Source organism: Phalacrocorax carbo, chromosome 5, assembly GCF_963921805.1.
Source record: "Phalacrocorax carbo chromosome 5, bPhaCar2.1, whole genome shotgun sequence".
Taxonomy (NCBI): Eukaryota; Metazoa; Chordata; class Aves; order Suliformes; family Phalacrocoracidae; genus Phalacrocorax; species Phalacrocorax carbo.
The window spans coordinates 19,196,598-19,211,665 of record NC_087517.1 but is presented as its reverse complement, the minus strand read 5'-3'; the positions used below and the strand labels follow the sequence as shown (position 1 = coordinate 19,211,665).

The 15,068-nt window shown below is 39.3% G+C and overlaps 1 protein-coding gene across 7 annotated transcripts in view; it reads left to right on the top strand.

Annotated features, from left to right (window-relative positions):
- The window catches only part of RBMS1 (RNA binding motif single stranded interacting protein 1), a 148,515-nt gene extending 137,799 nt beyond the window's left edge, over nt 1-10,716 (top strand). For all 7 annotated transcript variants that reach the window (XM_064451447.1, XM_064451446.1, XM_064451449.1 and 4 more), the window contains exons 10-14: nt 1,700-1,750; nt 3,775-3,885; nt 4,534-4,614; nt 5,828-5,912; nt 8,797-10,716. In XM_064451447.1, the coding sequence (XP_064307517.1) occupies nt 1,700-1,750; nt 3,775-3,885; nt 4,534-4,614; nt 5,828-5,905 (321 nt within the window). In that variant the 3' untranslated portion in view covers nt 5,906-5,912; nt 8,797-10,716. The remainder of the gene's footprint in view (nt 1-1,699; nt 1,751-3,774; nt 3,886-4,533; nt 4,615-5,827; nt 5,913-8,796) is intronic.
- Nucleotides 10,717-15,068: the final 4,352 nt, after the last annotated feature.

The following is a 15,068-nucleotide window of genomic DNA, read 5'->3' as shown; positions in this document are numbered from 1 at the left end:
ATTTACCTTGTCATGCAAGGTTAGCCGTCTGAGGTGGGTTGACCCTGGCTGGGCACTAGGAGCCCCCCAAAGCCGCTCTATCACTCCCTCCTCAGCTGGGCAGGGAGAGGCTTTTGGGTCAAGATAAGGACAGGGAGATCACTCAGCAGTTACCGTCACGCAGAGGAGACTCAACTTGGGCAAATTAGTTTAATTTATTAACAATCAAAATCAGAGTAGGGTAATGAGAAAATAAAAACGAAATCTTAAAACACCTTTTCCCCACCCCTCCCTTCTTCCTGGGCTTGACTTCACTCTGATTTCTCTGACTCCTCCCTGAAACAGTGCAGAGGGACAGGGAATGGGGGTTGGGGACAGTTCATCACATGTTGTCTCTGCCGCTCCGTCCTCCTGAGGAGGAAGACTACTCATAGTCTTCCCTTGCTCCAGCGTGGGGGTCCCTCCCATGGGAGACAGTCCTCCACAAACTTCTCCAACATTAGTGTTTCCCATAGGCTGCAGTTCTTCATTAACTACTCTAGCGTGGCTTCCTTCCATGGGCTGCAGTCCTTCAGGAACACACTTCTCCAGAGTGGGTCCCCCACAGGGTCACAGTCTCTGTCTGGCATCCACCTACTTTGGTGTGGGGTCCCCCATGGGCTGCAGGTGGATGTCTGCTCCACCACTAACCTCCGTGGGCTGCAGGGGCACAGCCTGCCTCACCATGGTCTTTGCCATGGGCTGCAGGGGAATCTCTGCTCTGGCACCCAGACCACCTCCTCCCCTTCCCTCTTCACTGACCTGATGCCTGCAGAGTTGGTTCCTCTCACATATTTTCACTCCTCTCTCTCCAGCTGTGATTGCAGTTGCACAGGGGTTCCCCCCCACCTACCCCGATATATTATCCCGGAGGTGCTACCACCACTGCTGATGGGTTCAGCCTCGGCCAGCAGCGGGTCCACCTTGGAGCCTGCTGGCACTGGCTCTGTCGGACACAGGGGAAGCTTCCAGCAGCTTCTTATAGAAGCTACCCCTGTAGCCTGCCCACTACCAAAACCTTGCCATGCAAACCCAATACAGCATCCTACCTCAATTTAAGTATTTGGATACTCAGTGTTTTGGAGGAAAGCATGCTAGTTGCAAGAGCAGGAATGCTCATCAGAACCTTCTCCTCCTCCTGTGCTTTGGGAATAACGTACCCCAGTGTCTCAGAGAAGAACAATTCTGCTAAATATTCTCCTTGTTCCTGGAACAAGATTCCAGCAGAATTCCTGGTTTCTTTCTCCCATGTGAAAATCCAATCGCACTAGAAGACAAATGATGCTATACCTTCTGAGATCCCAATTACTTTTCCCCAAAGGAGTTTCAAAGACAGGAGGTGCCTCACTTTTCAACACAGCAGCAATGTCTCATGCATCTATTTGAACCCTTTCAGTGTACTTGATAAAGTTCCTGAGACCTGCACTAAAAACATAGTATACTGTTCTGAAAGGTATATGTGGTATATTGTCTCCAAATCTTGTTTCTCATTTACAGGTACAATAACTACACTTTTCATAGAAATCAATGTTGCTTCACAGAGTGACTAATTGCATTAAAAAGTGAAAAAATAAGGGAGGGGCCTTGTTAACATGATTTATTAAATTATTACTATATCTCAGTTGGAGTACTCAGGAAAAGAATTACTAAAATGAAAAATAAAATACTGATTTTGTTCTAGGTTCAGAGTCCTTCTTGGATGCAGCCTCAACCATATATAATGCAGCACCCAGTAAGTTTTTATGCTTCTCTGTTATTGTGTTACTGATTGTATAAATACTTTTTACATACTTTAAACAACAGGAAATAGGTCAGTTCCTGCCCAGTTACTTCAGAGTTTTGACAATTAGACCATGATTAAATCATGGATCAAAACAAAAAAAGACAGACAGTAACCTGAATTGGGACTCCATTTTATTAGGGGGGAAAAAAGAAAGCTGCCTTCAGGGTATTGAGGTGATGAGGACAATTAGAGTTACCAAGTCAGCATCCTGAGGAAACTCTTTTTTTTTAAATTTAAATGAAAACCACTTTGCAAATACTGACGTTTTACCGATGTTTTACATACTGTTTACCTACCGGGAGCTAGAATTGAAGACCCAAGGTTTTAGAATGGGTCTAGAATAGTTCAGACCAGATAGTTTGTGAAAGAGATATGGATGTAGTGATATAAATGACATTATGGGCACTCACTTGAGAAGACCTGCATAACTTGTTCTGGCTTCACTGCTCATGAGTAATGCTACTCTCCCTACACTTTGGCTGTGGCATCTGTACCAGACTGTCAGGCATTCTAATCTATACTCTCCTGTGATATTTTGCTGCTTATCTATATCATTTGCTAATTAAGTACCATTATATCTGAGACTTACTAGGTTTCTTGGGATGAGCATTACAAATATTAACAAGTGCTTTAATATATGCACTCCTGTAGTTAAAAAACAAGTCTGTTTCCAGATATAGAAAGATATTGTCTTGACTTTAATTAACCTCTCCGTGCAGATTATAGAATGTAAATCTTGGCAGAACATTTTCTTCTTGTGCATGTGGAGAAGGTGATACTGAACCAGAACACCCTCTCACACACTTAATTGTTGTATTTGTGGTTTTTGTTAAATACACATGCGCACAACTGTGTTTAACTTTTCTCTCTAGCAACACACATTTTCATTAAAAGACCTCTTCCAAATCATGCTGCGAAAGACACAGGTTGATATGTTATAATGCTGTAAAGTGTATTAGTTTCACAGGTAGACAAGATGAGATTTCACAATTGGAAATAAAGATCTAGATTCCTGACTTAAGTTCAGTTTTGGCCTGTGCAAAGGCTGGTGCTGTCTTGCTCATTTGCTTTGCAGAGAAGCCTGCAGTCTACAGACAGGAAATTCTTTTAGTGTTTGATGTGCCTGTGACTCATTTCATCTGCACTGATCACATGATTGTTTTTCCAACTATACTCTACTTTTTTCTTTTTTCTTTTCATAGATTAATTATTGACTCAAAATACTGGCTTTCAGTACACTACAATTATTTCTGTTAGTTTTGAGGCTCCATCAATTTTAATCAACACTTCTGCAAGCATAAGTCATATGAAGAATTTGGAAATGTGTTTTTGTAGAAAATGATTGCTAAAATGAGATTTGTTGATAACCCTCCATTTCAGATTACTCTGAAGACCTTATAAGATTACTCTGAAGACCTTATGCGTGTGCCTCCATATTTAGAAATCTCAAGTGTTTAAAAATTTTACATATACTTTTTATGAAGTTAAGAGAATGGTACAGGAGTACCTAATTCTCCTAATTCAGTACCTATTCTCCTAATACAAATATTCCTCCAAAGCCTCCATTCCTAAAGACGAGATAAAAGTTTCTTCCTAAAGCCTGAAATTGCAAAACTTAAGCTAAGTGGATCTTTACCTGGTAACGTGCACAGATTTTTGCTTTAAAGTTAGCATGGGGCTAAATTCATATTTTACGAAGTGTTTTCAGCAGGTGTCTCAAGTGCATTGCACATCAGTTGCATGTTCAGTAGTAAGTCAGTGCAGTTTTACCACATTACCAAAATGCATCTGCTTGAGTAGAATATTCAGAATGCCCCAGACCTGCTTCCTGAGTCAGTGCCTCGGATTACGGAGAGTGCCTGTGGTAGGTCCTCTCAGGAGGACAGCCCTTACTTAGACTCTCAAATCAAAAATGTGATTAAAATCTGAGTGTTGCTACAAACATTTCTTTCTTACTTTCTCTGTTTTAATAGGGTGCTGTACTGACTCCCTCCATGGACCACACCATGTCACTACAGCCTGCATCGATGATAAGCCCTCTGACACAGCAGATGAGTCATCTTTCATTAGGCAGTACTGGAACAGTATGTAGTAATTTAATTAAAAATAGAACTTACAAAAGTAGAAAATACTGTGTGTAGATCACAGTATGCATGTGCAGCTTGCATGTAGAAAAAAGTAATCCTGTAAGTAGTCTTTCGTCCCATAAAATTACATTCAGCCATTTTTATTCAGTCTAGTAGCTGATGAGAAATTGGAAATAAGTAAATAAAAACAGATCAAAGAAAATCAAAGGAACCCAGGAGGTAACTCCAGAGTTGTATTGAAAAAGAAAAAGTAGTTGGTTTTACCCTTCAGGAGATCAGAGTTGCAGAAAGTAATACAAAGTATAGAACAGAAACTAAACCAGGAGATGCAGGCTAGCTTCTAAATCAAAAGACCCTTCTCTTCTAAGCAGATAGATTTTTTAAAAGAAAATATGATGATCGGGAGTTACAGACAAGGAAAAGCCCTTTACCTAGTCTTTGAAGTGTAAATTCAAGTTTTCTCAAAACAGGTATCTCACTTTTCAGAAAAAGCCTATTGATTTCAGACACAAAAGTCTTTCCCTTATGTATATTGCTTTAGGGAAACAGTCAATATCTATTAGACAATATCATGATAGGTATTTTGAATACTCTTAAATTTACCTTGGGCTTTAACTCAACTTAATGGACTCCCTGTCTTTCTAGTACATGCCAGCCACAACAGCTATGCAAGGAGCCTACATACCCCAGTATGCACATGTCCAGACAGCAGCGGTTCCTGTTGAGGTCAGTATATTTTATAAAAGACCAGAGATAAGGGGCATGAATGTGATATTAGGTTGGTTTGGGTTTTTTTTAGCTAGGAAAACTACTGTTTAAAGCCTGACATTGTAACTCTGAGTTTACTGTGAATGCAACATATATTAAAACTATTATTCTCAACTAAAATAGCTAATATTATAGCAAAGAATGACCTGTACTTGGAGCAGTCTTCCGTATGAGCATAGCTCAGCTGAACTTTGTGTTTTCTGAAACCTAACTTCCAATAGGAACAAGCCAGGGGGTATATTGTAGTTGTGGTCTTTCATTTAGTTTTCCTGTGAGCAAGCTTCTCTGCCAACAGACCATGATTGTAACCTTTTGCAAAGAATCCTGATTTTACCGTGGCATCTCAGGATATCATGCATATTTGCCTAATAAACCCCTCTGCAAGTCCAGTTCAAGAGTGTAACTAAACGGCAGACACCAGTTTGTCTATTCTTTTGACTTACTGTACACCCTTTTATAGGTCAGTACTTCTTTGACATAGGAGCTAAGCAATGCGTGCTGCAGCTCTTGTGTACAGAATGAGTGCTAGACAGTCTCTTCCAGAGCCTATAAGAAAAACTATTTCATTTCAAAATCTGTTTATCCAGAAACTCTAGAACTTGTTTGGTTCACTTTATGCATCTGCTCCTGTGGGACAGAGAAAGGCTTTTGGTAATTAGCTGATTGCACTGTCTGCCAGAGCACTATCGGCTGAATTATTTCCCTCATTTGTGGGGGTCTGTGTGAGAAGTCCCAACGACAATTCTTTGTGTTGCCTAGTCCCAATCGCACCGTGGTACTCGGAGTGATAGTGTTTGTACGTGTGGTAAGTAGATCTCATTCTTCTTGCTACCCCTCAAAAGGAGAGGGGCAAGAATGCTCTTTTGCATTTGCAGATAGAAAATATACTAGCAGTTATTTGCACCCTCTATGATTTTATTTCTGTAATGTTAGAGGCTTCTTTTAATTACCATCAAAGCAGCTGGGGAAGTACAAGGCTTTCATGATCATTTTGTTTATTTCCTGAAATGTAAATCAATGCAAAGTTAACACCTCAGATTTGGAGTAACACACCTGAGAAATGTTAGACAGATTTTAGATTTTTACACTGTTAATCGCATGAGTCGCATGGGAATACAGATTGCAGATAATGCTGCCTGATTTTATCTCATGTCTTTCGTTTTATTTTCAGGAAGCCAGTGGTCAACAACAGGTTACAGTAGAGACGTCCAGTGACCATTCTCCATATACATATCAGCAAAATAAGTAACTGTGAGGTAGGGGCTCATCCTGTAACATAAAAATTGTGAATTCAAAGATATTTTCTTTCATAACTTCCAGTACTCTGTATCGAAAATTCTTTTTTTTTTTTTTTAATCATCTAAATAACACATAATATCTGGGGACAGGCAGTGAAGTTAATTTGAACTTCAGAATTAATTTGAATTTGAGTTAGAAGCCAGGAAAGGAAAAACAGGTTCCAGAAGTGAGTTAATGAATTATGAGTAATAGTCTTTTAATAATGTCTCTATAGCGTAACTGTATTATGTTGTATTTTAATTTGTTCATCTTGGCAGCATACTATATACAATAATAATGAATTAGCGCAAAAATAGTAGAATCATAATGCTAAAGGGTACTGTATTTGTACGTATAATATCCTCTAGATCTGTTGTAAGTGTAAGATTTGGAAGCAACTGACTTACAGACCTTGCAGACCACAGTTGGGGGTGGTCTGGTAGAAATCCTCGCTGACCCTTACTCCTGAAGATTTCCCTGCTCATTCTTTATTCTAGGAAAAAGCAGTTCAGTCCAGATTTTTGTCAATTTTTAAGCCGTGTCCTAGCTTGGCTCTAATTCCAGAGTTGGTTTACTTTCCTACTCCGAGTTTCCTCTGGTTTTCCTTGCATGGCCTTTCTTTACTAACTGATCATTAGCTTTACCAGAGCCCCTTCCATGCAAAATTTTTGCTTTCCCTAGATTGCCACCCTGAAAATACTGTTAGTGCTAACTGTCCATGTTTTAAAATTCTGGAATTTAGTTGTTCCTTAACTCATCTTTTTCTGAGTGCTTTGTAAATCAGGCAACCTGACTGCAAAAATTTTCATCATGTTTTGTAAGACCTCATACAGAAAAATTCTGTTCAGCTGCAATAACATGCTAGAGGCCATCCTAGAAGTTTTCTGCAGCCCTCACGGCATTTATTAGATACTCAAAAATCATAATCAGTTATGTCTGAGGAACTTCTAATTGTGTAATATTCTCCCTAAATTGTATAGAACTTACAGTACACATGTTTTGCCGTTACCTTTCATTTTGCAGGTCAGCTGTGTTATTTGACATACTGCTCTCATCCCCGTTATTGGCATAACAACTTCTTATATGTTCAAGAACGTAAAGATAGAAACAAACCCATGGGGAGACTTCTCGCATTCAACAGATGGCACAGTCTGCATAGCACAACATATGACCTGTGTTTATTATTGTAGTCTGGCCAAATGCCGGCATCCGGAGAAAGCCCATATCCTTGATTTGCATCCAGGGCAGGGAGAAAGCAAAGCCAGAGGCTCTTCTCATTATCCATCTCCTAGTGTTAAAATCATGGCTCCTGCATGTTTCCTGTGCCAAGGCTATTGGCTAATGTTAACAACTTTTCAAGGAATTACTTGTTTTGCCTCAAGTCTCCCCTGTGGGCATGTAAAACCTCCTTACCAGCAGAGATCTGTGGTAGACGGCAAAGCATAATCGTGCATGTCATCCTCCCGTCCTGCCTTTCTCTCCCAGCCTGTCAGTATCTTCCCCGTAGGCTGGGGCCAGGCAGGAGCAGCAGCATTTAGTCTCCTGAAAGGATGAGATGTGTTGCCATCTGAGACACATATTATAATGATGACTCTGTGTAGAATACCACGCTCTGAGCAACGCCGTGTGTTTGCTGTAAGACAATCCTCCGTGTATTTTATTCTTCCGAGAAGTACCGTTACCTGTATTTATATGCAGTAGGAGCCAGTGAAATCTAATTCAGCAATGGCTGTGGCAGCGGGCATGTGGGGAAGGTTAATATTACTCAACTGATTTCAGCATTAGAGCATGGCATTTGGTATTTCTGTCCCTGGGACATGTTGGTACTTGTCATTTTTCAGACAGGTGAAGGGGAGGGAACTGACAGTTATTCCTTGCCCTAAATAGAGGGAACACTGCGGTCTCTTAATTGTCATGGCTTCGTTACTATTGTCAAACCGAAACTTCTTTCTAAATGCACGTGCAGCACTTTTGGGAATGTCCTATTAAAAGTCAATATACTTGTTGCCATAATTAAGGGGTAAATGACAACTAGCACATTTGCACAAGAGGATGCAGTCAATCAGAAATGCACAGCGTCTTTCCTTTGACAGCTACATTTAATAACTTTATAGCTTCTTTTCAGAAAGTTGCTACTATGTGAAAAAGTCAAAGGGACTTGTTAAAAAAAAAGTGATAATTATATATGTACCTCTAAGTGTACAAGCCTTGAAACACCAGACTTTGTCTTGCCTTGAGAAATTAAAAAAATTGTATAAACTTTTTTTCATTAGCTGGGTATTTTTTTAAACCCATATGGCAATATTAGCCAATACAATAAATTGAGAAGTCGTCCTTCAAACTCAATGAGCCCTGAATTGCTGTTAAGTATTAACCATCACGGAGTAGTTGTCTATGCATTGGCTGTTGTAACTCGGACATAGTCTCCCTGAGGCCGCACCAAAAGAAAGTTGTGTTCCTTTGCCAGAGATCCAAAAGCCTTGGAGATGCCGCAGGAGTAAGCTCACATACTCAACCACTTTTGGTTAATCAAAAGGAGACAAAAATAACAAAACAACAAAGGAGGACGTAGCTTTGAATGCAGTCTCACGGTTCCCCAGTGGGAACTCTGCATGCTGTACGGGTATTGGAGACAGAGGGGGAAAATACAATACAGGCTGTGTCCTGGCAGAGCGCCTTATCCTGGGAAGGGCCAGTCACCTGTAGTGCCACCTGTGTTACTTCTCAGATCTGAACTCAGATTAACTTAGTCTTCTCACGGCTGTCTAAAATAGGAAATTATTTAGTTTTATGGACCGCTACATTAGAAAAAAAAACATGCAATTGTAACTCTGCTCTAGCTCTGACCTTTCTGTGTTACAGATGTCCAGTGTTCACCTGGCCTGGAGAAGGGTGGAAAGGCTGAAACAATCATGGATTTTACTGATCAATTGTGCTTTAGGAATTATTGACAGTTTTGCACAGGTTCTTGAAAATGTTATTTATAATGAAATCAACTAAAACTATTTTTGCTATAAGTTCTATAAGGTGCATAAGAAAAACCTTAAATTCATCTAGTAGCTGTTCCCATGAACAGGTTTATTTTAGTAAAAAAAAATTTTTATCAAGTGTTACGACGCAAAAAAAAAAAAAGAATTCAAATTTCTGGGTATGCACAGATGACCACGAAGACTTATTCACGTGCATGACAGAATTTGTGTTTTGGTTTATTTTTATTTTGTTTGTTTCTTTTTTTTTTAATTGTATGAAATGGGTTTTCTGAAGTTTAAAATAGTAAAACATCTAAGATGATGTTCTGTGCTTGCAGTGTGTGAGTGTTGCTTTAGTGCAGTGTTGCAGTTATAGTGTCTGGTCTTTTAGCTTTCTGTTTTTCTTTAAATGTAGTGTGAAGTGTCTTATCTTTTCTATAAATTCCAATTTGCCTTAAATCTTTCAATGCTGTAGCTGTTTCAGTAAGTAGTCCAAACTAATGGTGTAGAATGCTTTGACCAAATGAGCTGGTCTATTATGCCTTGTAAAACAGCAGCCTAGGGCTTTTAAAGGTAGTCAATAAAAATTGCTGAAAATTTGGCTTTTTTAATGTGTAGTAAGTGTTTTTAATGATTTTTCACATAATATGTAAGGTAGTGAAATGCAAGAGGGGAAAAATGTTTTGTGTGAAACACATTTTCTGACTGGGGAAATTTTAATAGGATAAATTGTTTGTAAGGCCATATGCCAATAGTTCCCTCTGGTAGTTTGAATGATTTAGGAACTCTGCTGTATGATGCAATGTAAAATCTTTTTTTTTTTTTGCCTTTTTTTCAGAAACTAACTTGATGTTCTAGTTTTAGCATAGGTAGAGTAGGGACTTTGGGGTGGGGATATCACCGAATGTTTTTGTCCTTCCTTTATACTAATGATAGTGCTTTAGGATGAGGATTGTGCTGAGACTTAGCAAACAGAAAAGTTGCTATTACAGCGAAATGGCAAAAGCTAAAGGACTCGTTTTCAAACATACGCTGAGATGTAAGTAGAAGCGTAACTGATTGGGTACTAGCTCTCTATAGTAGGTAAATAAAAATAAAAAGACTTGGCACTTTTAAAAGGTAACTTTACCAAAGAACAAAGAGCCAGTAACCAAGAATTCTGATTTGTCTCAGCATTACGTCTTCTGTACTCTTTATTTTTGCCGGACCAGTTTGCGGTTAGGAGAATGTGCCTTTTTTGTACATTTGCATTTAGGTTTTATAATTTTAATTGATGTATGGACACAAAAGCATGAAGGAAGACTTGGATCCAAGCAGTGCCACACTTTACATCATCACTACAAGTGTTAAGTGTAAAGAAAACCAATTTTGAAACTATGAAATTCCTGATTCATAAATACACAGTTATTTGTACTTCACATATTAGATAATTCACTGCTACTAAAGCTCTTTATTACAATTGCGTATGTTTTAAATCGAATGATAAATTAAGTTGTCTTCCAAAACTGTGTACTTCTCTGGTCAGCTGTATATGATCAGTTATCTACCTCAAAGTTTATTTCCTTTTGTATTGGGACAGGTTGCTGGCCCTCCCTGTTTCCACAGACCAAATCATCCTAGCTCAGGAGCTAGGGCTAAGCAGTTGTTTCTTTCAAGTATTTTTTAGTTTTTAAATTTTGTGTGAGTATTGGAGTATAGATGTCGGTGACATTTCATAGTTTCAAAAGTAAATTGCTGCTCTGAGAAGTGTAGATTCTAGTGAAATACATAGTCATAAGAGATGTGTTTTTGTTTTTTTTTTTTGGTTTGTTTTTTTTTTTATTAAAAAAAGTTGTGGTATTATTGGTTCTATGCTCCCTGGAATATTACTGCTTTGTAAAAGTCCAGACTTCCTGCAGCACCTTGCCTGTATCTGGTATCTTTCCAAACCTGGATCTCTCACTACTTGATATTTTTGCGTTAATTAAAACTGCAGTATGATAGCTGTGTTAGAGGGAGGGAAGAGCTGCTGCCAGAAATGTCTGAACTAAGTGCCATACTCATTGTCTGGGTAAGATTTGGGAAATTTAACCTCTGTACATAAAAAATAATCAGTTACTTAAACATCACATAGTAGACAGCCATTAAATTATAAAAAAAATTAATTTATGAAGAAAGACCTTTTGTACAGATTGAAAAAAAAAGATTTTCATAGAGATATCTATATGATCAAGAGAGTTAATTTTTTATTTTTGTTTTACTAGTGCCACAAACTTGCCAGTGGTAACTTATTTGTCCGGTTCAAGATAACTCTGTAGTTTTGTTTCCTAGGACTTGTTGTTAAACGCCAAAAGACATTTTTGAACTGTAAATTTGATTAGATTGTTAGCTTTTTTCTGTTTTATTTCTTTGAAAACTTTTGAATAAAAAAGATAAAAAAAAAAAAAAAAAAGAAAATGCATCGACTTTTTCCTTCAGCTGTTCCTTTATTGGCAAAAAACCCAAACAGGTTATGGTAAAACCTTCACGTTTATCTTTAAGTGCTCGGAGTTGCTTTCTGCTTTACAGTCTGGGTTTTTCCCTCTACCAAATTTTAACTCTTTCAAACCACATTACAAAGTCACCTGTTCTCTCAGACAAAACAGGAAAAGACGTATGAGAAATACATGATGAAATATCTGCTTTGAATGCAAGAACTCCCTTGTTCTGTGTCAGCCCACGCTGAGAGTTGTCTATAACCAGGCCCGCACACTGTGGTTGTAAATGCAAGGAGGAATGGTGGAGATGGAGGCTCACTTTGGTGGTTCATAGCACTGAACTGCTGCCTAAAAGTCCGTTTGTCTTTCCAAGTGCAGTGCGTTGGCTGACACACACGCAGTTCTGGAGAGCAGAGGTGCTACTTCTCTCGAATTAAAAATTATCCCAAGTGTTCGCCTTCCAGCTGCAATCTTTAAGCACTCTATTTCTTTAAAGATAATCTCAGATTTTATTAGCCTTTTGGCAAGATCACCGCTGCAGTGGTACATATCAGAGGACTCTGCACAAGGTAAGGCTTGGAAAAGAAATGGAGTAAAATATCAACTGTTGTGTCTCCTCAGTCAAATGCTTTTCCAGTCACACAGTCCTCCTCAACATAGCTTTGTAGCGACGTGTGTGGCGGGAGAGGGGCTCTGACCTAGTCTTGGGTGCCCCAGAGCGCACCCAGAGGCAGAGAGCAGTGACTGGGTGACCCAGCGGGCTCCTGCGCCTTGCCTCCGGTGCTGGGCAGGCGAAGGGCGGCTCGCCCGCCGCAGGCCGTGCTGCCATGGAGAACCTTCCCCCCTTGGGAGACAGTCCTTTACATTATACACCTGGTTTTTGATATATCCCAAGGACTCGGCCAGTCCTGCGGACGGCCAGGTGGCCTGCTGGGTGGGTCAGCTGGGGTCACGCTGCAGGCAATGCGCAGCCCGAGCTTTCGGTCGCAGGATGCTGATGCAAGATACTGAGAATAAATGTGTTTCCAGTGGAGCTAGCAAAAGGGGCTCACCTAGAGGTTAGGAAACTTCATTTATATTAGCTTGTGCAATAAAGACATCCTCAACAATGATGGCTTTTATTATTAATGAAGAGAAAAAACCCTCACACTGTATGGTGCTAAACACATTTAGGCTCCTGTAACCAAAGCAATGCCATTTTACCATTTAGTGGTAATTTAAATACTGTCCCAGTATGTTGCCTGTCTAAAATGCAATGAATGAGAAGATGACTACAGAAAACGTAAAGGTTTTTGTTACATTTTTCCTATTTACCACCATATTGAATTAATCTCAAATTAATGAGCAGTCTTTTTGAATTAAGTATGAATACTACCTTACAAAAGCTGTATGTCATAGACTCAGAATAATGCAAGTTGGAAAGACTTTTTGCTATCTATTTGCTTTTCTAATTAGCCCCATGATAAACTTAGCTCTCTTACCTTAACAACAAATATATTTGATAAGAATGAATGCTTTCAGATTAGTACCTTCTGCCCGATACAATAAGGTTGTATGTATCATTTCTATCAGACAATCTGCAATAATGCAATGTCTTTATGTAATATACTTTTATTATATATAATAAAACTCATTTATTACCAGCTGCCTTGTTCAAATGTTGACTCCATCCTGTTGCGTACAATTTGTTTTGAACCCTACTTGCAAACATGCTGTTGATAAAATGTTTTACCTCTTAACAAATACTGATAAACATCATGTCCATGTAGGATGATTTTAAACCGGTACAAATATTTTGTGCAGAATTATGCACAGACCCTGTTGTTTGTTGGTTGGTAGGCGCTGAACAAAATCTTTCTGTTTTCTAAATTAACTAAACTGGGCAGGTGCAAGACAAGCGCAAGCAACGCATTAACAGCAGTGTGACAAAGTACCATTGATCAGCTGAGCCCTGTTAATGACTGTTTGCATATATTGGGCTAGAATATTTGTGGAGTAAGTCAGAGTAGTCTAAAGCACTTTCCTGCTACTCTGTGTCAGTTTTTCTCCAGAAGAAAAAAAAAATTAAAAGCACTATTTTGCTCTCCCCTTCTAGCTTTAATTTATGCTATGGTACCTCCACCTGATGATTGACTAAAACTGTGCCACCTCACTTTCTGCAGAAATATCGTATGAGAAACACATTTTATGTGCCAGAATATTTATATGAGTTTGTATTCCTGTGCACATTTCACTGCACTTGTTCCTTTTGCTTTGATCAACTTCTCCAAAATTATTTGCAAACTTTCATGTGTTGGAATAAGATACTCAATCCTATCCTGTCCAGCAGTGTCCTATTGTGAAAGCCAGTGTATTATTTGGTGGCATTTAAGACATGTGTGCTCCTACCTTCCAAACACTTGCAACACTGGTGTACTCTTTCAGCTGTGAAAGATCATCTGTATCATTCCCTAGCCAACAAATTCTGGCATCGATTAACCCAAACAAATCTGAGGCTTTTGGCTTTCACACTTGGTCCGTTAATCCTATCCAGAATAGGGGTTAGGATATACAAAACCTATTCTGTTTGGCAACTTCTCCTCCAGCCACTAAGAAAAGCCAAGATGGTGTCAGAACAGCAAAGATTTACAGTGCAGTGACCAGAGGGAGTGTGTAAAAGCCTGCATGTCGAATGAGTCAGTCTTTCCTTTTCAGGACAGCTCTAACTGCCTCTACCATCAGAGAAACCTGTGCAGCCCATTTCTCTAGTAAAGAAGAAATCATACCACAGGAAAATACCACTGGATTTTTTTTCCATGTTCCAGAAGAAAAGACAACTTGTCAGCAGGCAAGCTTTAACTGTTTAAGTTACCTTGCCTTTTCCAACAGTATCCCCTCACTCAGTAGTTACATCAGTGGTGTTCTGAATTCTGTGTTTCGTGGGTCTCCCTTCAGCTGAATAACATCATCTCTTCTGACAGCTTCACAGGGATAGAAAGAGATTTTTGGAGAACGTGAAAGAATGAAGGTATGTTCCCTTCCCACATGCACACCACAGGTGTTCAGATCAACCTGCTCAGGCAGCTTTCTAAGTAGCTCTGTTGTTTCGGAGCCCAGCATGCTAGTGTTACCAAGGGGAAAAACGTGGAAAATCATTTCTGCAGGTACACTCCTCTGATCCTAAAGAAGTCATCTGCACTAGGAATTTACCCCAGTATTTTCACCACCTGAAATTCACACGCAGGGCTGATGTTTTGAATCAATATCTGTGAAGCACTTAAGGGTAGTGGAATAAAAGACGGTCAAGAGAAAATTTATTAGTAAATAGGATGCTTTGGTAAATAGTTCTAGGTTTTTGCAACCAGAAATAGAAAATTACTTTTCCTTTGTATGCTTCAGTCTTTCCCCAATGGGTAATACTTTTCCACCAATGAGAAAATACCCTGCTATGTTTTTTTTTGCCTTCCAGTGAATGTAAAAAACCATGAAATTTTATTTACAGGTATTTGTTACAGCCTTGCTTTCGTGTTTGTTTGTTCAGGTATCTTTAGCCAGTCTCAAAGATAACCTGTAAGCAGAATATACATAACTAGGAGCATAAAGCACTTACTGACCAGCCCACAGAAAAGAAAGGTAGGATTGCACAAGCCGTTAGGCTAAGCACGAGCATGCTCACCCAGCAAGGTACCGGTGGTGGCTTTGCTGGCCAGGCAGGCATCGGGCAGGAGGG